At 58.2% G+C, this 27,182-nt stretch overlaps 1 protein-coding gene across 2 annotated transcripts; it reads right to left on the minus strand.

The window, feature by feature from the left end:
- Positions 1-1,659: 1,659 nt before the first annotated feature.
- LOXL1 (lysyl oxidase like 1) lies at positions 1,660-25,997 on the minus strand. Of its 2 annotated transcripts, XM_023255067.2 has the most exons (7): positions 24,452-24,784; positions 10,540-10,648; positions 7,509-7,646; positions 6,875-7,031; positions 5,967-6,062; positions 4,194-4,309; positions 1,660-2,000 (listed from the first exon to the last, which is right to left on the minus strand). In XM_023255067.2, the coding sequence occupies exons 4-7, from the start codon at positions 7,016-7,018 to the stop codon at positions 1,994-1,996; spliced, it is 363 nt and encodes a 120-aa protein (XP_023110835.2). In that variant the 5' UTR covers positions 7,019-7,031; positions 7,509-7,646; positions 10,540-10,648; positions 24,452-24,784; the 3' UTR covers positions 1,660-1,993. The 2 variants fall into 2 exon arrangements, with proteins under 2 accessions (XP_023110835.2, XP_044914979.1); XM_045059044.1 differs by lacking the exon at positions 1,660-2,000 and having other exon boundaries at positions 4,190-4,309; positions 24,452-25,997.
- Between the last annotated feature and the right edge of the window lie 1,185 nt (positions 25,998-27,182).

Consider the following 27,182-nt stretch of genomic DNA (forward strand, 5'->3'; position numbering starts at 1 on the left):
GTCTCCCTTCTTCCCCCCTGGGAGGGGGTTGAGTGCCGAGCTCAGGTGGGGCACGCAAACATTGCCAGGGACCAAGAGGGACCCTGTGTGGCACTGAGGCCCTCACTGACCGGTCAAACCCCATAGCGTTTTCTTGGAATGTGAAGGATTCCAGGCAATCACCCTTTTCGGGCTCAGGTGGGGAAGGCAATCCTGCTCCTCTTGCTGTGATGCTCCTCAACCCTCTGGTCCCTGGAGAGCAGCAACCCCCCGGCCCCTGAGCACTGTGCATCCCAGGGGCCTTTCTTGAGCTGAAAGCACAGATATACCCCCCCGAACACACCTGGCATGCGGCCCTGGCCTGGGTTAGGGCATGGGTTCCGGCACTGGGTCTGGTTTGAACTCACCCGTGGCCTCAGACAGGCTCGCATTCTGGACTTCAGCCGTCTGACCCGGAAATTGGGGACTTTTGACTCTACCTTATAGGGTCCTTCTGTCTGGAATTGGGGACCTTGTCTGAGACCTCCCTTGCTCACTCCTGGGGACACCTAGAAAGGAGAGGGGTGGGGCTGGAACCAGACAACATCCCTGAGGCATACGTGGGCAAGAAATACAGCAGAATGGGGGGACCCCTGGATGACAGGCTTCTCCAGCCCCTCACAGAGAGGGGCAGGGTCTCAGCACCCACCCTGTGCCAGGGGAGAGTTGAAGCCTCTCACGGCTCAGTCGGGGAAGGTGGGAGGGTGCAGCCATGCTTCACCCCGTCCTGCTGACTGGGCTGGGGAGTGGTCCAAGGGCTCCAGTGGGCTGGGGCCAGGACCCTTCTAGAACTGTGTGGCTCCGAGAAGCCCTCCCTCTCCACAATGCCCTTCACAATGTCACCCAGCCAGTGAGCAGGAGAATTGGCCCTGGACCCTAGAGCCCTGGTTCTTGGACCAAGTGCCCTGCCCTTTCTCACTAGCGTTAATCCCCTAGGAAAGGAGGAGGCCGGCAGCAGCGGCAGGTGGCAGGTGGCAGGGGCCAGCCGAGACAGCCCAAGGGCTCGTGGGAGGGACCGAGGGGAGGTGCCTTCCTTCTGCTTCTTCCTGCCCGGACTCCCCTCGGCCAAGTAGATTCTCGTCCCTTCCCTTCCTGGGAGATGCCACCTGCCTTCAGAAGTTTCTACCATCTCCCCGGGGCTGTCTCACTAGGTGTGGTGAGCACTCTCCTCCCTGCCCTGTGAACTGCCCCAGAGCAAGACGGATGCTCAGCCCCGGCACAGGCCCGGCATTCAGTTGGAACTCAATATGTGAGTAAGACAGTAGGTGGCCGGAAGGGTGAGTGACTGTGGGAGAAAGTGGGGGGTGGGGGGTGGGGGGGGATGGCAAGGCTGCAGGAGGAGGGGAGGCAGAGGAAGGAGACCCCGAGGAGGGGTGAGTGGGCTAGAGCTGCCCACCCCATCCTGCCAGGACCCCTCTCTCAGGGATGTGGGCCCCTTCCCACACTGTGGGCTTGGCCTTGGGATAAACCCACGGGGTTTCCACACCGGGCTGGATGCCCTCTTGGTCAAGCTGTGGTCCTGGAAGGTGGCGGCTGCCATTTCCACATTCTGCTAGGGGAAGGAAGAAGCCCGAGGATGTCCCCTGAGCCCAACTTTGCTTTGGCCAGTCCAGCCGGCAGGCCACATGCAGAACCACAGAGTAGAAAAACCTTGTTTTATTCAGCCCGGGGCCTGGGCAATCTTGCTCTGTGGTAAGGCCAAAATACAAAAAATAAAAACCAACCATCGACAAAATAACGTTGTAGAGAAGAGTTAAGTACAAAATTGGGCCTGGCATCCGGAATCCCTGTGGTTTCGGTCTGCGTTTGCTCCCTGAGGCCGGCAGGGAGGGATGCCCGTGGCTTCCAGCTGCCCCTGCCTGTGGGTGGGGGCTGGGCCCCTCGGGGCCAGGTCTGTCCTGGCAGGAGGCTTCCTGGGGAGCCGGGCCGGCTTTGGGAAGTGGGGACATTGGCCGTGTGTCCATCCTCTCCGAGATCAGGATCTAAGGAAAGAAAGAGAACGGGGCAGTGGTAGGCTGCAGGGCAGGACCCCTCACTCGACTGTCAGCAAGCCCACCTCTGCCTCCCAAGCTGAGGGCTCCCCTTCCACAGCCCAGATCCCTGGGACGGGAGGCCCCAGCTTCAAGAAGAGGGGCTTCATGGACTCACCGACCCACCCAGGGCGCGGTCTCTGCACCACCCCCTCTCCATGCCCCGAGTTCCACAGTGTTTTCTAGGCCATTAGTAGAGCAGCTACCGTCTGGAAATACTTTTTTTTTTTTTTTCTAACTCAGTACTTTTCAAAAAAGCCTCCTTCTTCCTTTTCAGAAACATGAGCGAAACCCACAGGCGTCAGTCCCATGGCCTTTCTGGGAACACTGCGTCCGGCTTCCTGTGCGCTGGCCCGGCCGCCCGCCTGCGGTCAGGGTAGCAGAGACGCTCTAATAAGACCTGAGCCTTTCCAAGCACTTATGTAAAGGGCTTGGAAAGAAGGGCCTCAGCCTTCCCTGGCCCACAGGCCCCAGGGGAGCTGGAGGGGTGCATGGGGCTGCTTCTCTGTCTGCCCTGCTGAGGGGCCTAGCTCATGGCATCACCGGAAAACGGGATGCTTTTCAATCCACCTTTCCCAGCAGCAGGCAGGACAAGAGAGGGATGCAGGCTCCCTGCTTCCCTGCGTGTCCCTCGACCCCCTTTTTTCTTATGTGCCCCTTCCTTCCTTCCTTCCTTCCTTCCTTCCTTCCTTCCTTCCTTCCTCTTTCTCCTTCCCCAGAATTGCTTCCCAGAGGCCCTCTACCACTGAGATGGCCCCTGAACTGGGAATGGCTGAATAAGAGAGGCCCTGAGGAGGAAGGAGGTCAGAAACCCAGGCCTATGAGAGAGCCAAGTTGCCAGGGATGGGGCAGGAGTCAGTTGTTTTAGACAGACTCTGTGACCTTGACAATTTTGATCAAATTCAATTTATGAGGAATCTGATCTCTGTATTCAACTAGAGGCTGCTGTTCTCATTTTTAGCATACGTGGTGTAGTGGGGGTGGGGGTGGGGGTGGGGGTGGGGGTGGTGTGTGTGAACAGTTAGCTTAATGGTAGCAGCCAAGGGTAAAAGGGTTGTATCTAAATGGGCCCTGACTCTGATCACACACTGAGCCTTAATCCTGGTCACACACTGAGCCCTGACCCTGGTCACACACTGAGCCCTAATCCTGGTCACACACTGAGCCCTAATCCTGGTCACACACTGAGCCCTGACCCTGGTCACACACTGAGCCCTAATCCTGGTCACACACCGAGACCTGCCCCTTGTCACACACTGAGCCTTGAGCCTGGTCACAGGCTAAACTTCATACCTGTCAATCATTGATAAGCATATGCTGACTCTCTGGGCCTTGGAATCTCTGCCATTTGTCACCCAGCTGATGGCCTAAAGCAACTCCTGGGCTTTTTGTTTGTTTGTTTTTAAGTGGAAAAGAGTTGCTGTGGTCTGATCATTTTAAATTCACATGGGTGGGGTGGGGTTTCTTTGCGAGTTTGTAAGCAGAGGGTCCCTCTGCAAAGTGGCAACTGAGGACCCCGCCAAAGGCTTGGGCCAGAGTGCATCAGCTTCCCCTACGACTGGGCCCAGGCGTGGATGAAAGCGCATTCCAGCCAGTATCAGTTCTAACTCGGGGCTGTTTAACTCAATCCACTTGATAAGGCCACTAACGATTCACTGAGCACCGATTCACTGAGCACCGTTATGAAGGATTCTCCAACCCGCAGACATCAGGCCTTTCAATCTTTCAGTCTCACAAGCCTACAGGGGAAGGGCCTATTTTGTAGTTGCGAAAAGTAGTTCGGAGAGGTGAGGTGACCTGCCCAATGGTCACAGAGCGAGGAAGCCTCAGTGGCAGGACTGCAGACTTCCACCCAATTATGCTGCCTCCTGCTGGTTCCCACCTGGAGCCACACAATCTGGCCCCAGATCAGCAGGCCACCCCGAGCACTCAGCCTGGGGCTGGCATGGACGAGGCTCCTCCTGCTTAGCCTGTGGGCTGGGCCCAGCCACAGCTGGGTTTGGCTAGGAAGGTGACTCAAAGCACAGGTATCTTGTGTATTTCATGCAGCCCTGCCTGCCACTCCCTGGCCACCCCCCCCCCCCACTCCCGACCTCAAGGGTAGAAAAGGGGCTGGGGAGGGGAGGATGGTGGGTGTGCACTTACTGGACAATCTTGCAGTTTGTTGTAGAAACATAGCGACCTGTATAGTGAATGTTGCATCTCACCACATTGTTGGTGAAGTCAGACTCCAAAACAATATACTTCGGGTTCACGTGAACCTGAAGAAGAAGGGGAGCAGAGGGCAAAGGGACCTGGTCAGGGGGCTGCATTTCACCTGGTCATTAGGGAAGGTCCCGGAGACGCAGACAGACAGACGTGGAGGAGACAGACGACAGAAGGATATAGGACGATGGAGGAAGACCCCTCAAGACCAAGAGATACGGAGACAGAGCCACACTGGTGGAGAGACATGGAAAGAGAGAGAGGAAAGAAGAGACAACTCGTGGTCAAAGAAAACATCGCCAGATCACCCTTTTAGGAATGTGGGAAGCTTCCCCGGAGCCAGGGCCTGGGCCAGGTGGGCCCTCCACTGGGCACTCAGGGTCAGAGAGGTTGAGTCACTGCCCCAGGGAACACAGCAGCAAATGGGGGGCAGGGGCTGGGCAGGGATACCAAGGCTGGTCTCCTGAGTCTGAGGCTGGCACCCTGTTACCACCCATGCCTGTCTACATGACCGATGGAAGGGTTGTCTGCTGCCAGGTGGCATCTCCCGCCCTGGAGCTGGGGAACCTGACGCTCAGTGAGATGATGGCCCACCCGCGCCTTTTGTCTGAAGAACCACTGGGACACAGGAAGCCTTCTAAATGTCGGATTAACTGGGGAGGGGGCGCTTCACTGGGGTAGGCTACACCCAGACTAATATTTGCAGAACATGGAAGAACATGTTACTTTTAAATCCTTTACACTCCCCAAGGGCAGGAATTGTGCATTACTTATGCGGTTCCAGTCCCTAGTGCCTGGAACTCAGAGGGTCCTTTGTACATGTCTGGTGAGTGGATGAACCAAGGGAAGGAGAAGAACCCTGGCCCCTGGGTGAGTTGAGCAGAGGGGCCTCTGAGCCTGCTGGGAGGTGCTTGGGACCGGACTGTAACCAGTGGCTTCCGGGTTGCTGTGTTCTGAATGCAGCTTTCCCGGCAGGCTGTGTTCATGCAGGTTAGAGCACCTCCCAAGCCCGTCGTCACTGCTCACAGCTCTGTCTTTGCTGCTCTGGGGTGTGGAGCTGCGGGTCCAGGGGCCCTGGTGGCATGGTTCCCCACCTTTGCTTTGCACCTTCACAGAGGAGGCTGACCTTCGACTTCCCCAGGTGAGACCGCGATGCCCCGGCCCCAGCACAGCCTGCATGGATGTACCACATGGGGCTGTGTGCCCTTAACATGCTTTTCTACCCACTCTCACCCCACCCCCAGGGAAGTGGCTCTGGAGTAGCATTCATTGCAGGAGGGGTTCAGGCCAGAAGGGACTCTTGGTCACAGGAGCCCTGGGCCTTGCAGGGGTCACTGTGAGGAGTGGAGGGTCTCTTCAGAGAATGGCAGGGTCCCCTTCCAGATGGCACAAAGCCTGCCCTGTCTGCAGACAGGGGGGTGCACCGCACTTCAAATCCTCTGTCGCTTAGGGAAGACAGTGTCACTGCCTCCTGTAGCATCACCGCACCTGGGCCGAAGGTGCCTTGGTGTCTCTATGGAAAGAGAGGCTCTGTCGGCCTGAGGCTAAGAGCCTCCAGGGGGAAGAGGAGACCCCCACTCCAGGTTGATGTCCAGGATGCCACCTCAGCAGCTGGGGGAGGAGGGGGTGCCCCAGTGGCTAAAGCATATCCCAGAGGCAGGGGCACTGAGCACAAGCAATAGTAGGGGGAGTGGCCCAGACCAGGAGGCCCACCTTGAGGACATAGTTCCCGGGCTGCACATCAGTTATGTCAATCCACTGGCAGTCGATGTCCGCGTTGTAAGTGTCATAGCAGCCGGGGCTCAGGCCCTGGGAAGAGGGGACAGGATCAAGGCTGGGGTGCCACCCTGTGCCTTTCCAGCAGCCTGGCCCCACCTTCCTCTGGCCCGGGGTAGCTGTTCAGAGTGGGTGTGTCCCTCCTTTTTTTTTTTATTTTTTTAAAGTTTATTTCTTTATTTTTGAGAGAGAGGGAGAGAGGGAAAGAGAGAGTCCCAGAGCCGGGTGCGGGGCTCAAACCCAAGAACCGTGAGATCATGACATGAGCTGAAATCAAGAGTCAGACGCTCAACCGACCTAACCACCCAGGTGCCCCAGGGTGTGTCCCTTCTGAAACCAGTGGGTGGATGGACCAGAGAGACAACAGGGAGGTCTAATAGCCAGGCGGAAGGGACTGAAGGAGGGGGATGGCTGGAGAGATGGATGGAGAACTGGATGAAGAGACAGAGGGGCAGGACAGATAGACGCTCGGTGGATGTTTGGACAGACTGATAGAAAGGTGGATTTGGGTGGACAACCAGGCAATGGAACACCACGCCATCTACGTTTCGCTGCAATGTTCCTTTCTCTCCTTGGGCAGCACACCTGGGAGGCAATGCAGGGAGGGGCCCAGGCAGGGGAGGGGGTGGGCGGCCCCCACAGGGGAGGGGGTGGGGGGCCCTGTAGTGGCCTGATGACCCGTGAGAAGACCCTTGCTCTGACGGAGCTGAGTGGAGCCTTGGCGCTGACCCGTCTCCAGCTGGACATCGCTCTCTGCTCCCTGGTCCCCCCTGGCCCCACTCCCCTGGGCAGGCTTCACCCCCATGCTCCCGTGTCCCCACCGGGGTGCCCTCGCCTGGCCGGACCTGCGTGTGAGAGGTGCATGCGTAGCGCTTGAGGTTGCCAAAGTCACAGGTGCTGTCCTCCAGGCAGAAGCTGGCTTTGTGGCCCTCGGCTACCTTCTTGCCTGTGGCTGCATCCAGCAGGTCGTAGTGGCTGAACTCATCCATGCTGTGGTAATGTCTGGCAGAGGACAAGAGGAGGGAAAGAAGGGGGCCTAGTCACCCCTGGGCTTCCTGTGACACCGCCTCCTGACCAGTCTGGGCTCCTGGGGCTCCTTGGTTCCCCGTGTCTCTCAGGGCAGTGTCTCTGGGCCTCCCCACCTGGCCAGGTCCCCTGGGAGGGCACCCCCTCAGGATTCCTCGCGTCCTTCTTGGGCTCCCACCTGTACCAGCCTCCCTCGGGCAATTCCCCGTACTCCAGACATTTCTGTCCCCTAAGACGGATCCTCCTAGGTCCCCCTCCTGCAGTCTAGCTTTTGCTAAGGAACTCTTGCCCCAGTGGTGGATCCGTGGCAGCAACTGTCTCCCGGGAGCGCCTGCCCCTCCCCGAGCACATACGCGGTGGGGGGGGGGGGAGAGGAGGGGGCCCCACCCGGGCCCTCCCACCAGCCCCTGCCCCTCCCCGGGCACCTATGGGGGAGAAGAGGGCCCCACTCACTGGTGACAGCTGTGCCACTCCCAGGCGTGCCGTGGCCGGTGCGGGAGGAAGTCCGCGGCGCCCTGGTTCTTCACTCGCTGGGGGAAGCGGAGTAGCACCCGCACGTCGTAGTCAGTGGCCTCGGGAGTGTAGGCCGTGCTGCAGGGACAGGGTGGGGGACCGGGGTGGGGCTGGGTGCCGTGTCACCAACGCCGAGAGCCAGCTGACCTGTCCCTGACCGTCCTCACAACTGACTCCCTGTACTGAGGCTGGGGCTCAGGTCTCTCCCCGTCTCTCCCGACCACACGGGCTTGGCTGTACCCTCCTTGGCGGCTTCCACCCTGTGGCCGGCAGCTGCCAGCGGAGTCTTTCCAAAGCAGCGTCTGGTCTGGCGATGACAATCTCATCTGCAGGTGACTCTCGGTGGCGGACAGCCTCTGGGGGCGGGGGGACCTATCGATATCTCTGGAGGGCTTTTTAAGAATGGCCCCATCCAGGAGATTCTGGTAAGTGGTCCCTCCTCTGGATGGGGCCCCGGTTGTTGACCAGAGTACGCCATGTCTCAGGTGCAGGACTAAGACACAGTCTCGGGCTCTTCCATGTCAGAGTCTCTTCACTTTCCCGTTCCTGTCTGCCCTGCTGCTCCCCCACACATTCTGGGTTCCAGCTTCAGACACTGTTTCTCAAAAACGCACTTCACTCATGCTAATCTATACTTTTGCCCCTGCTGTTCGTGGGACCCAGAACTCACCCAGCCTCCTAAGCGCGACACAGGCTCCCTCCTCCAGGAAGTCTGAGTTGATTGCCCCACCAAGAAGACCCTTGATGGCCTGTGAGCTCTAACAGCACTGCCTATGGCACAGCCTGATGCCACATGCTCCTCTGAGCTAGGTCGGTGTGACTAGGTCCTTTCCCTGACGGTGTGGCTTCTGGAACAACGGTCTGCCCTTTTCTGTTTGGGGAGCACAGGTCTGAGGCAGACTGCCTGCTCACAATTTGCTTGCTGACCCCCAATTCCCAGCTGACATGGGCTTTGTGAAAAGAGAAAGGGAGGGGGAGGAGAGGCGTGAGGGACAGCAGCGAGGGGAGGGAGGCAGACAGAGACACACACGTGCAGAAGGGCTGACTGGAGCTCCCCCCCTTCGTCAGAGTGCTGCTGATAATCGTCCAGGCCGGCCTCAGGGGCACTCCCCTGGCACTCATTAAGGTCTGGGTCCTAAAGCCAGAGGCAGGAGGTGGCCAGTTGTGGGGATCAGCTCTCTCTGAGAGGATGTCTGCACAACAGGCGGTGCAGGCTCCTGTCTGCCAGGACGTAAGGCCCTTGGCCTTGTCTGGGGGAGGCTTGGAATCTGTCTGTGTCTGGGTTGGAACAAAACATCCTCCTTCCCTCTGTTCAGTTAAATCCTGCCCTTCTGTTCAGCCCGGCACACCGTGGGAACCCATCAGGGTCTAGGTTCTAGGCCCGGCTTGGCCACAAACTCGCGGTGAGACTTGGAGCACGTCCCCTCCCTGGTCTGGGCCCTGCCTGCAGCCCACACCGCCCGTGATCCCGGAGAGCCCCACCATCCCAGGCCTCAGTTCTGCTGGCTCTTCTAGCTTTGTGCCCCACGCCCAGCTTCCTCTGCCACCTCGGCCCTTGCTGGCCTTTCCTCCTCTGACCATTTTCTCCTCCTCTGACCATGAGCCACTCACGCCAGCTCTCCTCCCACTCTCTGTGACTGGGTCCTGTCATCGGGGCGGCTGAGGGGCCGCTCTCCAGTGGCCCAGGACAGGGGGCCGGGCTGCCTCTTCCCCAGCCCATCTGGGAGCTCGGGTCTGGGCCCACAGGGTGCTTCATGAAGATGGGGTGATAATTTAGCTTTGACTCAAACTCCTCAAAACTCAGCTTCAGTGGACTGCCTTGCAGGCTGTCAGGTGCCCACTGCTGGAGGGACTGGTGACAGCAGGAACACGATCATTATGCTCCCTTCCCACGGACAACTGAGGGGAGACCAGACCTGACTGGGCAGGCCAGCGGAGTGGTACAGTGGACCTCCTTATCCGCAGTCTCATTTTCCGTGCTTTTGGTCACCCACGATCAAGGGCAACATATTCTGGACCTAGGAAGCGGTGGGTGAAGTTACAATCTGGTGTAAGCGTCTTATCCCGTGACAGACAGATAAGGCCTTGTGGTCAGCTACTGAGTGGCAGTGCACTAGCAAGTCCGTAAGTGGGAAAATGTGGAAATTCCAAAGGGCTTCCCAGATACTGAAAAGTGAAAGTAAATAAAGACTCCAAAGCGGGGGGGGGGGGGGGGGAGGGGGAAGGCAGCAAGTAATTAAGAAAAATAGATGTTCTCAACATAGAGAGATGTCAACAAACGAGTCAGGACAATGTAATCTCTAACAGATTCTTTTAGCACAGGGAGATGTCCCCAAAGCATATGTATTTGAACAGAATATTCACCGTTAATAAATTCAGAAGCAAGGGCTGCAGGAGGCAGAGACGCCCAGGAATAATGGAGAGTTGGCTGTGCTCACCTTCCGGTTCTTGCAAACCGGTCTCCTTTCCCGGTCTCTCTACTGCCACGCATAACTGGGGCCCCTTTGTCACCCGCGCCCACTGCCCCTGCTGGAGAGCCACACCTGTCCTCCTTGGAGAGGGCTCTGTACTCCTGCCCTCTATCCTGAAGGCTCGTTCCCCCATTGGACTTCCCTGGGTCCTTGTGGGAGCACCTTCTCGTGAGGCAGCTCAGATTGGAAAAGTTTTAGTTCCTCTCTTTGCTCCCCAGTCGCCTGGGGCGACTTCATACTTTCAGAGCTGGAGTGAAGATTAAATGCCCCAGTAAAGTTCCTTGTATAGTGACCTATACAGAAATGCTCGCTTGTTCCCTTCTCTTCCTGACTCCCTGTGGGCAGGCAAGGCTCACAGATGAAGAGGTCAGGGTCCTGAGAGGCTCAGAGGCTTGGCCAGGGTCATTCAGACTGTAGGCAGCCTGGCTGGCATGAGCACAGGCTCAGGGTGAGACCCAGAGCCTGTCCGGACATTCCATGCTTCATCGTCACCTCCTTACCTGGCCAGACACTTCTCCTCCGCAGCACAGCGCAGAGAGTACAGGTGGGCTCTCTGGACATAAGTGGATGCTTGCACGTAGTTGGGGTCCGGGACCAAGTCAGGGAGACCTGGGGATGGAGTGGGGTAGATGGAGGTGGGGGAAAGAGTTGGCATCGAGGGGTGTCAGGCTGGCCACAGCTAATGCCCAGAGACCTCCCCAGCCCCAAGCACCCTTTGCTGTTCTCCTTCCTCTACACAGGCTGTCGCCTCCTCCAGGAAGCCTCCCAACCTGAGCCAGGGGTGTGACTGGAACTGTTTCCCCTGGGCTCAGGTGTGGGCCAGAGAGGTGGGGGAGCTCCATGCTGTGGGAGCCTCTGAGCGCCCCCTGGAAGAGCTGGGACGTGAGCGAGGTCTGGGAGGCAGGATAAGGTTTGGTGAGCTAGAGAAGAGGAAAGGGTATTCCTGGCAGGGCAACCAGCACGAACAAGGGCCTGGAGGCAGGACTAAGTTGAAGCAAGCAATTTCCGGACACTGCCTCCCTGTCCTTGTTCCCCAGGCCTCCGGACCCCAGCCCCCGTCTGCAGACAGCTTTCTTTCTTCTTGAACCACCAGGAGAGCCCTGGTGGGTCCCAGAGAGCTCATGGGCAGGGCCAGGTAAGTGCTGGTTGGCACAAGTGGGGTGGACAGGAAGGGAAAGGCTAGTGGGAAAACACATCCCCAGAGCAGGCTGCTGACAGGGCGGGATTCTCGGACTGGGCGCCCAGCCCGACCTTCTTCAGGATTCCTTTCTTCCTGCCATCGGCCCCCAGACCTGACCGCACCCTCCCCTGTCTGCAGCTTCTGGCCTGCAACCTGAGGGGCCCGGCTTCCTCCCCTGCAGGACCCAGGGAAGTCGGGAGTCTGCTCAGCTCCTGTGATCACTTGTACCCTGGGACACGCTAGAGCCAGGGATCTGTCCACCCTGCACCTCCCCCACGTCTGCGCACAACTTGGCCCCAGGGAGCGTAATTAGGAATTAGCAGAAACCAAACTCAGGTGTCTAGACCGTCTCCGCACTGGAATAAAGAAGGAAAGATCTGATCTGGTGCCGGGCGTGCGGGAGTGGTGGGGGCAGGGCGGGGTAGGAGGTGGGCAGGGGGCACTCCAGAGCCTTCAGCTCCATCCCAGCTTGGCCACTGACTTCAGGGTTTGCGAGCCGGGGGCTCTTTGTCCCCTCACCCTCAGGCTTCGGGGATCCTGGCAGATAAGCAATGACATGAGCCTACAGGTTGCTTAGTTTCTTTCAAGCTCTCTGCTCTTGGGGGACAAGTAAGGTACGGGGACTTGAGTCACACAGACCGGATTCCGGCCGCTCTTCTTGCTGCCAAAACCCTCTTGTCAGGTTCCAGGTCCCGAAGGTGAGGCAGACCCTCACACACACACATCCCTTGGGCTCCAGACCCCAGCCCCGCTCACCCTGGGCCTGGGCCTCATGCGGGAGCCTGGTCCAGGCAGCCAGCGTGATCTCACCTACTCGGAATGGAGAAGAAGCTTGGAGCACAAGGGTGGGTGAGGATGAGGTGGCTCCTGGCTGAGGGGGGCCGTCTTGGCCAGCCTAGGTCCCATTACTCAAGCTCCAGGAATGCCTGCAGTCATTTCCCAAGGGATCCTAGGGCCCTCAAAGCGAGGGCCCACCTCGGTGCCAAGCTGGTTCTCGCGCTCTGGTCCCCGGAAGCCTCTGGTGGGGTGGGGGGGGGCGGGGGAGGTGAGGAAGACGGGAATGGTCCCTCTCCCCATCATCAAAGTGCCTTTCCCATAGCAACATGTGGGGGTGGGTTAGCTGGGCCCGAAGCCTCACGAGATCCAGTATTTGGCGCCAGACGGCCTGCCTCCCCCACCCCAGGCCCGGTTTCAATAAACAATGCACAGATGGCTCCTCAAAGCTTTTCTGGCCCGACCCTTCCTCTCTAGGCCACTCCATTGGAGTGGCTGTGCAGTCCAGGGAAGTTAGAAAAGCCAGCTACGGAAGAGGCCAGAAGTACTCAGGGCCAGCGAGGGCTGGTGCCACTCCTGGCCTGTGACTGAGCCCCGACCCTGCTCCTATACTGAGCCCTAATTTTGGCCACACACTGAGGTCTGACACCTATCAACAACTCGGAACCTCAAGATTATGGACTAAAAACTCTGTACTCACAACCATTTTTAGGGAATTGCTTTGACATCATTAATCCTTGTTGGTTATAACTGAGTGGGTGGAGGTGTTTTTTGTTTTGTTTTGTTTTGTTTTTTGTAAACTCCAAAGCCATGGGGGGAGGGGCACCTGTAGCATCTACCTGTGGGGATTCCGGAGGAAGACTAAGGACAGACAGCTCAGAGCTGCTGGTCACAATCTGAGCCCTGGCCCTGGCCACAGGTGACCATCTTCCTCTTACTGTTGAGGAATCTCAGATTCACACGGGTGCCTTCTGCTCCAAGAAGTCTCCCTTGACTGGCAGTGACATTCCAGGCTCACATACTTCTCCTGTCTCCCCGCTGGATCTGTATTGATCGATAATTAGATGTCATCGTATTTACCTGTGTCTACTTCCCTCCAGATCCTGCACTGGATGCCACTCACGCCCTAAGCAGGCAACCCACCATGCTTTGGGGCTGACTAACTGCCCCGTCCCATTGGCCTCTGTCAGGCAAGTTTCTTTAGTGGTTAGTGGCTTAATACTTCATATTTTACCCTGTTCCTTGCAAGGCACCAGGGCACATGGAGGTGCTGGAGGGAACCAAGGCTCAGAGAGGGCAATGAATTTGCCCATGGTGGCACAGCGAGTTGCAGCAGCCCTAGGAGGAGCTCCCCACCCCCTCCTAGGACTCTACTTAGCACTCTTTTTATACAAATGAACTTTTTTGAAGTATAATCTATACACAGTCAAATGCAGATTTAAGATGCACAGTTTGGTAAGTTTTGACAAATGGTATACACAGCGTGACTACCACGACCATCAAGCTAATTATTGTTTCCATCATCCCTGAAAGTTCTGTCCTGCCTTTCCCAGTAAGTTCTTTCCTCCCCCAACCACCCCAAGTAACCACTGATCTGCTTTTCAATCACCTTAGACAGTTATGCCTTTTCTAGAACTTAAACGGAATCACTCCTATTATCTTCTTTGTTCTGTATCTCCGATCATCACAGGGGTCCTGTGACTCCCCTAACTGGCTTCCCCTGGCCATACTCCACCTCTGTCACGCTGGGGGAAGCTGCTGGGAAAGAAAGTAGCCTTGGGAATTCAGGCTGGGTCCCCCTATGCCTTTCAGAGGAGGGGATCCCCTGGGAACCCCAGGCCCTTCCCTCAGCTGGCATGTTTCTCTAGGAAGGAACAATGCCTCCTTCTCCGCCTGCTCTCCCAGGAGGCATTCCATCAGCAGTGGGACCTGTAGGCTTGAGATCTCAGCCCCCAAGGGCCGGGACTTGGGGGGCAGCCCATGTGTTGTCACAAGGGGGTGAGGGAAGGCTTGAGCGGGGGCTCGCGGATGCAGGAATAGGGGACTGGTCTGCCGTTTCTGGCTTATGGGGTACAACCAGGCCCTCCAGGCAGGGTGGCCAATGTGGAGTGAAAGACAGTTATAACTGGACCATGTGCTTATCCCCCATCCCCAAAAGTGTGCATTTTAAAAGGAAGTCTCTAGAGAGAGGGTAAGGCTTACTCGGAAGGCAGGAGAACCCTCAGTCGTGGAGATACAATTTTGAGGAGGGCCTGGAACCTTTTATCCAGAATATATGGAATCATGCAACCCTTGGACCCAGCACTGGAGATTCTATAGAGTGGGTTCCAGTGGGAACTTCTCCCAGACACCCCCATTTCTTTAAATGCAGAGACTGAATTAAGCATAATTCTCATTTCGGAGCAAACAAACCATTATCACTGGTCTACACAAGGCTCCCCCTTTTGGAATAACATTTTTTTAGTGTTTATTTATTTTTGAGAGAGAGAGAGAGACAGAGCACAAGTGGGGGAGGAGTAGAGAGGGAGACACAATCCGAAGCAGGCTCCAGGCTCAGAGCTGTCAGCACAGGGCCCCAGGTGGGGCTCAAACTCATAAGCTGTGAGATCATGACCTGAGCTGAAGTTGGATGCTTAACTGACTGAGGCACTCAGGTGCCCCAGAATAACATTTCTTTTTAAGCTTCATCATCACCCCTGACCTTCAGATATGTCCCTGAACATCTGTGTCTCTGTATAAAATCTGCACCGTGTTGGGGGTGGGTATGTATCCTTCAAGTACATAAATGGTATTGTTTCACAGTCTCATCCTGTTTCTTGATTTTTCAGTCAATGTATAAACCTTTAAGATCTACCTAGCTCATTATTTGTCATTGCTAAATAGGACTCCACAGTGTGCACCCTCCGTGGCCAATATGGCCAGTCTTCTGGGTTGGACACCCAAGATGGGGCCAACCATGGAAAGTGTGGCTGTACGGTCTGCCCAGGCTACCCAAGGAGTCCCTGGTCACCAACAGCATCCTGCCTTCCGCTCCCAGGAGGCAGACAGGAGCTTGGCCTCTTACCCTATTCTGTCACAGACTTTCTGCATGACCCGAGGCAGGACTGGGTCCTTTCCTGGCCTCACTGCCTCCATTTATCCAGCTCTGCTCATTCTCTATCCTACTCAAGGCCTTTTGGAGCTCTGGGCCAGTCCTGGGCACCCTTCCCCAGAAGCAATGTGCTGACTGTGGGGGTTGGGCACATAGGGATTCAGGCTGCACCAGGGTCTGGGCCAGGGTTAGAGGGACACTGAGTCAGAGGGCAGTAAAGGCCCTTGGGGTAGCTGAAGCCGGGCTGCTGCTCGGCCGGGGAGGGGCTGGGCATAGGTGAATCAGGTCCCAAGGCCATGCTGCAGGCAGCCTTGGAGGGGACCCCGTCAGACCCTCCAGGGCAGGGAAGACACAGAGCCGAGGATAAGGATCTTCTGCATTCCTGCTCTGTCCCTGGAGCTTCTTCTGAGTGGGCATCCAGGGCCCCTTCACAAGGTGCTCTGGACAGTCGGCCATGCTCCCCACCCCAAGCTGACCTACATGCCAGCCTGGGGGAAGCTGAGGCCCGTCTCCCTCTTCCCTGGCAGGACTTGGCTGGGACCTTCTCTGGAAAGACATCGGAAGGCAAGTTTGCCGTCCCATCCAATCCCCCATTGTACAGTCCCTTCCCTTTCCTTAGGCTCAGTTTCCCCATCTGGACTATGGACACACTAGCCTAACCTGCCCATGAGCAGTTTGATGGCTCCCAAAACACTTGGAGATTAAAAGACTTTTCAGGAGCTCTTTGGTCTATTCCCCAGCCTCGGGCAAGCGCCCAAGACCTCTCACAACCTCTACAGACGATACTTCAGCAGCCAGGAAATTCTCCCACTGTCTGACCTAAATCCTTCCTGCTTCATGAGAAATCTGTTCCCTCCTGCTCAGCGGTTCCTGGAGGCTGCCCAGTGCAGAGGGCCTGTGGTTACATTCCTGTCCCTTGCCCACACCTCACCTGTTTCCCTCTTGGCTTGCCCCTTTCTGTGGGTTCCATAAACCTCAGCTCCTTTGAACTCTTTCCTCCCCAGGCCTCCTGCTCACAAGAAGCAGATGAAGGAAAGTGGAATGCAAAATAGCCCTAATCTCTTGAGCCTGGGGCTGGAGGATAAACAATGTCCAGCAGGAACCGGTCAGTGGGTTGTGAAATATGTGTGCAGCAGGATGTTTTGGCTCAGCAGCCAGACTCCAGAGGAGCCCTTAGGTAGGGAAAGCAGCAAGCTCACACAGAGATGAGCTGACAGGCCCTCCGGGGTGGAGGCGGGCAGCTCCCAGCCCTGTGAAATCATCATCTGATAATCAGGACATTAAATTGTCAGGGTCGGTCCGGTGGTGCCACCCCTGTGTGGCGAGCAGGTCGGCGAGGTGGCTGTGGGGTTCGCCACATCCTACCATGAAGGGGCGATCCCGGCCCGGGAGAAGGAGCCACGAGAGCCATAAAGCCAGGCCCAGAGCCTGCAGTGAGTGGGTCCCCACTGCCTACAGAATCAAGCCCAGACTTCTCAGGGTGGCAGCTGAGGCCTTTTGTGGTCTGGCCTTCACCCGGCCTTTCAGATCTCATAGCCCGCAGGGTCAGGAGGCAACTCGCTAGCAAACCTGACCTCTTCTGCCCCTGGCCTCTGACACCACGGTGTCTCATCTTGGAATTCCGGGCTTATACACGCACCCAGAGCCTTGCAGGGGCACACAGTCCTCAGGCCCCAAAGCCTACCTTGTCAGTCCTGACCACCGCTCTGCCAGCTCACGTCTGCTGCCCCCCACTCGACTGGGAGAGACAGTCCTCACTCCTCCCTGCCGCAGGGCCCAACTCCGAGGAGGGGATCTGGGGCTGTGCGTTCAGATGAGTGACAATGGGAACAGGCTGGGGCTGAGCTGGCAGGAGGCGGACATTCACCTTTGGGGAGGTCAGCCGCCTTTCCCTCTGCTGCCTCCCTGCACGCCTCACCCCCTCACACTCTACTCCGTGTGAACACAGCCTCCGCCCCTGCTGCCCTCCCTTCCCCTGCAGGCCGGCGGGGTGCCCCCTGCCCCTACCTCCAGAAGTCTTTGTGGGTGCTTCTGTCCCCTGGGTCCCTCCCTGCCTCTCAGACCCTTCACAGGGACTTGAACTTTCGTCGTTCTTACAAAACCTGCTCAGCCACCGCCTTCGCATCTCAGCGTATGGCAGCCGCGACCTTGCTGTGCAGGCTACACGCCTTTGTCTTACGCCTGGCCCCTGTCTTTCTCTTACACCCCACATCCGGCCCATCAGGAAACCCCATCAGCTTCCTCTCCAAAATAGATCCCGAATCTGACTACCCCCCCCCCCCACCGTCGTTCCCGCCCTGCCTGCCGCTGTCACCTCCGCCTCGATCTCTATACCAGCCAGCCTCTTGCCAGCCTCCCCACTGCCCATCCCCGCCTAGTGGTCAGAGACCTTGTTTAAATGTCCCTGCTCAGCTCAAAGCCTGCAGTAGCTCTCCAGCGGATAGAGAGTAAAAGCCCAAGTCCTCACAGTGTCTTCCAGGGTCCTGTTACCTCTCTGACCTGCCTCCTATCACGCCCCTAACTCCTGGGCTACTCTGCTGTGAGCAAACCGGGAACACACTTGAACCCCCCTACCCCCACCCCAGGAATTCCTGCCTCAGGGCCTTTGTACTGGCTGTTTCTTCTACTGGAATGCCCTTCCTGATTGCTGCGTGTTTCATTCATTCGCCTCCTTCAAGTCTCTGCTCCAATGTCACCTTCCTGAGGCCGACCTTAACCGGCAACCTGCTCATCCCCCCTCCCGCTCCAGATCTTATCAGTGCTCACCACATTCTATTCTTTACCTATTTATTATGTTTGTGCATGAAAATATAATGTCCACAAAGGCAACGGTTTTGTCCCTTTCATTTCACTAATGAAGACCCAGCTCTAGACCGTGCCCAGCATGCAGTAAGACAACCCATAAATATTTCTTGAATGGATGAGTTTCCTCATGAGAAACCCGCCACCCAGCTGTGGGTCCGGGGGTGGGTGCACGGCAGGTGGGGGCTGGAGACACGGGTGAGCTAGCGGTGGGCTTGGGCCCCTGCACCCCGTAGCCTGGTTTCTGGCTGCTGGGCCGAGATCTCGGAGGGGACAGGGCTGGGTCTGACGCACCCCTGACTTCTCTGTACCCAGCTCGGGGCCTGGCACCTGTGTGCCCCGGCGAGCACATGCCTCAGTACCTGCAGGGTCTGGCAGCATCTGCCTGCACGAGCAGACTTCATTACCAAGCAAAGGCTGGGACTGACTCCAAAAGTCCTTTCTTTTGACAAAGGATCCGCTTTGGGGTTGGAAAACTCATGGTTCCAGTGGTCTACAAGCAGGAGGAAGGATGGGTTGTCTCCTGAGGCTCTGATGGCAAAGCCTTCCCCACCCGAGTCCCTTCCTGCTCTGGCGTTCCGACACCTCATTTCTAGGTGGCACTAAAATGCCCAGTTCCGGGGTGCCCGTCAGCAAGGGGGAGAGGACCCGGGCCCAACCCTAGCCCTGTGATCCCGAATCCGTACAAAAAAGGCCCTCTGGGTCCGGCTGCCTGCGGCGAGGAGGCTGTTAGGTCAGAGCAGGGGAGGCGACAAGACCCAGCCTTTCCTTCCGGCCTCTGAGCCCACTGCCGCTCCGCAGGAATGCCTGGCACGGGAATTGGAAGCAGGTGTGGGCTGCCTGGGCGGCCCACCCGCCTCCTCCCTCCCTTCCTCTCCTGCCATTCCAACACTGCCCTGGGGAGTTTCCCATGTGTTCCCGGCTTGGACACGAGTGGGGTGGACTCAGGCCGGGGCTGCTGGCGGGGGTGGGGGGGGCCCCTCCAGAGATGAGGGGACACTGAGATGGGGGCTCCCCGGGGTTAGGGGAGAAGGAGGAGGGGGGACAAGAGGCCAGAACTCCCAGGTCGAGTGTGGCCGCAGCCTGGTGCCCGTAAGGCTCTGATGACGCCCCACCCTGCTCGAAGGCTGTGTGGGGCCTGCGAACTCGAGGCAGACGTCCAAATTTTGGCTTTCCAGGAGGTGTAGACCTGAGAGAAACAATGGACAAGGAGCCGTACCCTTCCCAGAGAGTCGGCTGGGGTCCTTGGATGAGGGACTGTGAACTTCTCTAGCCTAGTCCTGGTCTGCACCATGGCGGTGATAATACTCTCTACCTCACAGGGTTGCTGGGGGGATTAAATGAAAAAGAAAAAAAAAAAAAAAAGAAAAAAAAGTGCTTAGCATAGTGTCTGGGGCATAGTCAGCGCTCAAGAAATATCAGCGGCTATTATTATTATTTAGAATAGGAACTGTCTCTTTTTGCAGGGATGGGGGGTTTGAGAGCAGGGGAGAAAGGATGTGGCCTTACGACTGGATGATAACAGAGGAGACAGGAAGTCTGCCTGAGCCGAGGCTGCCTGGGACACAACTTGTTTGTTCCGACACTAGTGACCTTCAACTGCCAAACAGGGAGCAGGAAGAGGACCCAGGCCCCTCTGTTGCCACAGCTCGCCTGAGCCTTTACAACAGCTTCCTCGGCCTGAAGGCTCCATTTCCTCCTGAAGGAGCACCCAAAGCAACCCCAGGGAAGGAAGAAGGGAGGCTGAGCTGTGATTCCGGCTCTACCGGTCACCAGTGATGTGACCTTGGACAAGTCACTTAACCTCTGAGGGCCTCAGTTTACTCATCTACAAAATGGGGATGAATGATACCCAGGGTTGTCCTGAGGATTCAGTGCCTCTAATCCTGAAGCTCCAGGAAGAGTATAAGACACTTAGTGAGCATGACAGAAGTGCTTGTGAAATAAATGCCCTGGAATCTGCACTGAGAATTGCAAGGCTTTGTGGACACCACGCCGAGAAGGGACTCTTTGCGTCCAGGGCCTTGCAGATCCACTCTGCAAGTCACCTGTCACCCTGTCACCACAGTGCCTGGAACACAGCAGACAGTCACATCTCTGTTGAAGTACCAAATGAATGAGTGGATAAATGAGGAGTGCGGGATAAGCAAGAATACACAACATTTTAAAAAATTACGTATGGCCGTTAAGAACCCAGGATGGGACCGCCATCCTGGTTTCACTACTAAGAGGTCGTGTGATAATCAGCAAATGAGCCTGTCACCTTATCTATGAGACGGGGCAAAGGGCAGTAGCTGGCTGGTGGGGCTGCTGCGGGAGTGACGAAGGGTGATGTTTAAGTGCCCACAAACGCTAGTGTCATTCTCTGTCCCCGGGTTGCAGTTGGAGGAACTGAGGCCCGGAGAGCTGGTGGAGGAGGCCCAGGCTCTCTCCCTGCCCCCCACCCCACCCCCACCCCCCGCTCATAGGTGGAGTGTGGGTCCTCCTGGGGTCATCTCCGTGCAAGGCAGAGACGACGGGCTCGGTTTGAATTCTGGCTCAGCGGCACAGCGGTGAGACCTCCCTAGGTCTCAGTTTTCTCATCTGTGCCAGAGGAGCATAACCTCTACCTTTCCAGGGGGCTGTGAGAATGAATGAAATTGCACATTTAAGCCACCCAGCTCAGCGGGTACCCTTCAGCAAATGGCTGGGTTGTTATTAGCTTCCCTGCTTTGGGGCCTGAACTCTGGACACTTTCTGGGTAGAGGTCTGCTTCTGTCCTTCCCTGCATTTACTCCAAGCCCTGTGGAAGTAGGGAGGTGACCTGGAGATCGGGAGGTGGCCTGGGGGGCGTGGGAGGGGGTAGGGGCTGGGCCAGGCATTGGGGCTGCTCTCAGGGACTAAGGGGCCCCGTCTGGCTTCCTGAGTGCAGGACGCTGGATGGAGAGGGGAGTACCCTAGGAACATCCCTGGGTGTGCAGAGAGGTGAAACATCCAGGTTGAGGAGCAGCCCAGTTCCCATGCGACTGTGGGGGCGTGAGACAGGGAGGAGAAAAGGAAAGAGATGCCTCTGGTTCTAGAGCAACAGGCTGAGGCATTTAAGTTTTATCCTGAAGGCCTTCGGGAGTTCTAAAACTCTCTCGAGCGGGAGAATAATATGGTCAACACTGCAAGGATTTATCCGCCCCACATGTAGAGGGCCTGGCCAGGGACAGGCTGAGAGCAGCCCCAGCTTCCTCCTGGGCTCTGATTGGCCATGCAAGGACAGGGACGGAGGACGGCGCCAGGCAAGGCTGGCACAGCCATCAGCGATGCCCCGGGAGAATGGCCAGGGAGGCGGCTCCACGTTGCTTTCACAGGGTTGCCAGGGCCGGGGAATGAGGCCGGGGCTGGAAAGGGGAGCCCTGCGAGAAGAGTTGTGGTTTTCTGGGACCAGGAGTCAGCTTAGCCCAAAGACCACCAGCTCAGAAAAGCTGAGGCTATGGGGAGGCAGGAGCAGAGAAAAGGGGCTGGGAGAGGAGGGCCTGGCCATGGTGGAGGGAAAGGCAGGGGCCACAGCTGGGCCCGGGAATCCACCAGTCACCCTCCAGGCCTCTGCGTGGATGTGCCGAGAGCCAGGCGAAGTATGTGACCCTCTCTGGGCCTCTGTTTCCTGGTTTTCTCTCCAGTTACAAGTTTCAGAGTCAGAGACAATGGTATTGCAGGAGGCCTGGGCAGCCCCAGCCCTGGGTGGGAGGGAAGAGGGTGAAGGCGCCAGAGGAATAAACCGGGCTCTGGACAGGCGCTTGGAAACTGCCCAAACACGGAGGGACGTGGGCGGTGCGCACATGTGTTTGGTGTTGTGAGGACACATCCACGCCCACACACACACAGGCTGCCAGCACCCAGCCTCAGACCCCTGGGTGTGTGGCCAGGAGGAATGAGGTCAGTCCCGGAGAATCTGCCCTGGACTCCCACACCGGGCCTGGGGGTCTGATCTCAAGCACAAGGCTTGGCCTTCTCTTAACTGGGATTTTCCATGGTCTGGGCCTAGCAGGGTGGGGAGGGGGAACCAATGATCGGGGAGAAGGTACTGTTCCCTCTTTGGCTTCTCAGTGAGCCCCAAACTAGCCTGTACCCTCCATCCCCCCCCCCCCCGATTCCCTCCCACCATCCCCTCCATGACTAGGGGAAGGAGCACCTGGAGGATGCTGATGGCCATCGCTTGCAGCAATGCATGGGTACCTCCTCCTCCGGGAAGTCCTCTCTGAGCCCCTAGCCCCTGACTGGGGAGGCCCCTTGTGTGGGCCCCCCTAGCTCATCCCTCTAATGCCTGCCCAACCATAGCACTGATGTGTCCCCTATGCTATGCCTCCCCCAGAGCACGGCCTGGATTGGATGCATACCAGCACACTGGGCGCCTGGTAGTCTACCTTCAGGGGGAAATGTCTTTAACCCCAAATGAACTGTGGGGCTCAAGAGCAAGACCAGAGGCCCTGATAAGCGCCAAGCACCCCCAGTCCAGACTTGGCCTTGCCCTGGCCGGTGGCCTCTGAACTTTAAGAACTGTCAGGCCAAAGAGGGGGCCCTAGAAAACACACTGGCTTGGAGCACAGATGGGAGTCCCAGGCCTGACTCTGCCAGCAGTTCTATGGCATCTGAGGTCTCAGTTTTCTCCCCTGCCCAGAAAGTGGGGCACTTCTGGCTGAGCCCCACTCTGAGGTTGTGTATTCTAAGAAGAGCCACCGTGAAAGCTTAGCTCCCTCTAGATGGGATGACCTCTCCTCCAAGGAGCTCTAGGAGCAAATGAGGCACAACTATGAAGCACCCTGCTGCAGGATGGTCCTGGTGAGGACCAGCTGTGTGTGAGGCCACGCTGGGCAGGAGGATGTTCGTCATCACAGAAGTCCCCTGCCGCCCCCAGCTCCTGTCCTGAGCTCCTGCAGGTTCTCGAAGTGGGATTCAGCACCCAACTTGAGTGCTATGCCAGGGATGTGAAGGAGTGGGCGCTACCAGTGTGGACCTTCCTCACCCCTAGCCTTGGGCTCCAGCTGCCGCTAGGGAGACAGAAACCTTACCTCCACCCCCAAGAGGCAGCCTCTCACCCAGGTCAGTGTGGCTGGAGACAAGACAGCAGTCCCAGTGCTGACAGAGCCAGAGTAGCAAAGGCTGGCGGAGGGGGGTGGGCGGTGTACCTGTGCCCCTGGGCCCTGCAGGGCTCAGCCCTCCCCTGGTGAGTCCCACGCAGCGACCTCAGCGCCGAGCAGAGAATCGGGGCACCGACTGCCGCCTCAAGGAGGCAGGCCAGGGTTGCGATGTGGACACACAGGGGACTGCATGGAAAACCTTGACCAAAGCTGACTTTGGACTGGCAGCTACAGAGGCGGAAAGGGGGAATTCTAGGACAGCAGAAGATGGGCCAACAGTCAGCTAACCTTGGCCAGACCACAAGTGGGCCCTCACCACAGTAGCCTGCCTGCTAAGAGCATGTGTGGAGTTGTCCATCTGAAGAAGGAAATCTGCCCCTTTGCTGTGTTCTCACGTACAGATGGCTTGGGCCTTCCCTAGACTAGGTCCTGTCTTCACGTCCCCTCTCCCCCCAAAAGATGCCAAAAGGGAGGCCTGTCGGCAGCTCCCTCCCAGGACTCTCCCCCACGCCCAGGACTAGAGTGAGCTGAGCGAAACGAGTGAGACACTGGCCTGGGCGCCAAAACACTCAGGAACCAAGATGAGTAGTATTTGAGGCAATACTTTTAAAAACCAAAGCTAGTGCCAAAACATCTGTGATGAGCAAAATATCAAAAGTTTAAATAAAGACAGGATCAGTATTTCTGAGCTTTCAGTTTGCCTCAGGCTCCAATAGGGCTTGGCATGGCACCACTAACTCTACTTGAAGGCTGGATATTTTGTTCATCACAGGTTTTTTTAATGTTTGCATTATTGTTGATCTAAAAATGCCATTAAAATATTACTTTTCTTGATTACTGAGTTTTTTGACATCCCCTTAAATTTTGCACCCAGGCCAATGCCTCACTACCTCTCTAGTCTGGCCCTGGCTGTGTCCCTCTGAAGGAACTCCTGTCATCTAGTCTGGACTCTTGCCTAGGGGAAGGGCTTCCTCCCTAACCTCCTGCTCAACCAGGCCAAGCTCACAGATGCTAGTGCCTGGGACCTTGCCACACCTCCAGGGGCATCCCCTAGGACCCTGCTGACCCTGAAGTTTTCTGATGTTGATGCTCCCTGCTTCACCCTGTGTGGCTGGCTCAGGGGCATCTCCAAGGGTGCCCTGACTGAAATGAGGGAGGGCCAGGGAGAAGGGCTCCTTCCCTTTGTCCCCAGATGACCCAAACCAGGTCTGGAAGGTGCCTCCTCCCAAAGCCTGGCCTCCAGCCCCTACCCATCAAGCCAGGGTCAGAGCCCAGGCCTCCCTGGTCAAATGCTGCCACTAACGATGAGAGGACCCGGGGAAGGTTGGGAGGTGAGACGCACGGTGGCTGTGGAATTCCTTTCTTAGCTCAGGGGAGGCCCATGGAACAGCTCCGCCGGCCATGACCGTGACCGATCGTGCCCCCGGAGGGTGGGCGGCGGGGCGCGGAACGGTACTCACCGCGGCCGTTCTGGTTGGGCCGGTACACGCTGCCCACGCTGAGGCGGCCCTGCTGCGCGCCGCCGCGCTCCCCACCGGGCGGGGGCGCGTCGGAGCTGCGCACCGGCAGGTAGGGCGGCTCCAGCACGCGGAACGGGGGCTGAGGCTCCACGGCCCGCGGCGGGACGTAGGCCTCGGGCGGCACGTTGGCGTAGGGCGGGTACCAGCCGAGGCGGGGGTCGGCGGCGTAGGCGCCGCCGCCGGCGGGCGGCGCGTCGGGGCCCGGGTCGGGGTAGGGCTGCTCGAAGCCGGCGGTGCCCTCGTGGTACAGGCTGTGCGAGTAGCGGCGATCCAGGCCGTCGGCGGGCGGCGGCGGCGGCGGCGGCGGGGGCGGCGCGTAGGGCCTCTCGGGGGCCGGGTAGAAGGCCTGCGGCGGGTACTCGGGCTGCTCCTCGCCTCCGCCGTACTCCTCGTAGCGCGCCCGCGGCTGGAAGGGGTAGATGACCCCCGCCGAGGCCACGGCCGCCGCCCCCGCGCCACCGCCGCCGCCGCCGCGGTAGTACACGTAGCCCTGGTCGTAGGTCCGCGACGCGGGGTCGTAGGTCTCGTACTGGCTGACGAAGGGCGCCTGCGGGTAGGGGAACTGCTGAGGGAAGGAGGGCGGCTGGCGGTAGGTGGTGGCGAAGGCCGAGGCCGAGACCGAGGAGGCGGAGCCCCCGTGTCGTTGCTGGGAGACGGAGGTGCGGACCCGGGCCATGCCAGTGCTGTCCCCGACGGCCACCTCGCGCCAGTTGTCGGGCACCTGGCCGAAGCCGAACGGGTGCCGCGCCTGGCCGCGCACGGTGTCCGAGCCGACGCGCCCTGGCAGGGGCAGCGACGGGGCTTGCCGACGCCGGGGGCCTCCTTGGCTGCGCCGCTGCGGGGCCTGGGGTGCGCCGGCTAGCAGCACCCGGGAGCTACTGTCGGTGCGCTGGGGCCCGGCCGGCACGTACTCTGAGCCGGAGTTGAGCAGGCTGTACACCTGCCCGTTGTTCTCCCACTGAATCAGCTGCCGCCAGCGCCCCGGGTCCGCGCCCTGCCCCTGCCGCGCCTCCTGCCCGTGCACCAGGACGCAGAGGCAGGCGCCCCACACCAGGGCCCCCAGCTGCCAGCATGCTCGGGCTACAGCCATGGTGGCCCCTCTGCAGAGGCCTGGTGGACCGAGAGGCTCTCAGGAGTGTACTCCTGTACGTGCTTCTCTTCCCACGGCCTCGAGGACAGGACGGCTCCTTGCCTGCCCCAGCTCTAGCTTTGTCCATCCTGGCCTTGTCCCGAGCGGGACGGCTCCTCCGATGACAGCATTTCGAGGCCAAGGGGTCAGGGCAGGGCAGGGGCGGTGCCCAGGGCTGCACGAGGCTCTCTGCAGGGCACCGGACAGGCAGGACTGCCTGGGGGCCTTACATGGCCAGCCCGGTACTGGCTGGCCGCTGGGCTGGCGCTTTCCCACTCTGAATGAATAAGCAACAGGCTGGGAGCGTTGGGAGGTTTCGGGCAGCCTGGTCCGCCTGCTGGGGCCTCCTCCGCGGGGCCCTATGGCCCGCCGGCTTTTAGCTATGTTGCCTGTCCCACAGCTGCTGTGCTCCCTCAGTCCCTGGAGCTCCTAGCCAAGCCACAGACCTGCCTCTGAGGAAGGGAATGGAGCAGGGAGTAGAAAGGAGCCTCTGGGGGGGGGGGGGGTGTCTGTAAGTGGGGCCCTGGCAGGCGGAGCAAGGCTGGGGTGTCTCTACCACTATGGCCATTTCTCCCTGCTTTGGACCCAGCATCGCTGGTCTCTTTGGGCTTGAGCCCCTGACTCCTGTCCACTCCAGCCTCTCCCCAGGACCTCCAGAGCTCCCCTTCTCCGAAGTCAGTGCTAAGAGACCCCCTCCTTGTTGGTGGGCTATTTGGGGACATGCTGAATTTTGGACCCCAGGTGCACCTCAGTTCCTTGGGCTGAGTACAAAGGGGCTGGAGCTTTAGCTTTTTCCTTCTTGGGCCTTACTCGCCCAGTCTATAGAATGGGGGCATGCCCTTGTGGTGAGCAGAACTTGTGAAACCCTGGGAGAGGTCAGCTTCCCACGCATCACCTCACTCGAAGTTTCGGTTCTGTGTCTTTTGAGTCAACATAGCCTGGCAATAACCTGAGTGTGCACGTTGCTAAAAACGAGACCCAGGGGCTATCTTTGACATGAGATAGGAGGCCTTAAGTGCTGTCAGCATAGGAAAGCAGAAAGAGGGATTCAGGGGAACTAGGCCCGGTCCTGTTGCTGTGATTAAGTTGCTGGGTCATCTTGGGCAAACCTCTCTCTTCTCCATTCTGATCCAGTTGTCACATCTGATCTCTGGAGAATGAGACGAGATGGTCCTCAAGAGTGCTTTGGGAGTTTCTCTGTCCTCTCTGAGGACAGCAGAGCTGGGAGGTTCCAGAAGTTTGAATGTCTCAGCATCCAAGAAGTCACCCTCTGCAAGCCTCCTCTGGGCTGCCTTCTCCAACTTTGCTCATGAACTGAAGGGCGGAAATTTCCCTCCTGTGCCTATACACCACCTAGGAAGAACTTGCCCTTAACTTGGCCCCTGCAGATCCTCCTCTGCTTTGGAAACTCCTGGAGCCCCCCTGGGGGAAGATGGCCAGTGTAGACATTCCTGGGGGGGCCCTGGAGCCCTGGCCCTCGGCATTCATTCACCCATTGTGCTGTGCCTCAGAGTGGGGCTTGATTCAGGTGACTTCTGGCAT

The sequence above is a fragment of the Felis catus genome, chromosome B3 (genome assembly GCF_018350175.1).
Source record: "Felis catus isolate Fca126 chromosome B3, F.catus_Fca126_mat1.0, whole genome shotgun sequence".
NCBI lineage: Eukaryota > Metazoa > Chordata > Mammalia > Carnivora > Felidae > Felis > Felis catus.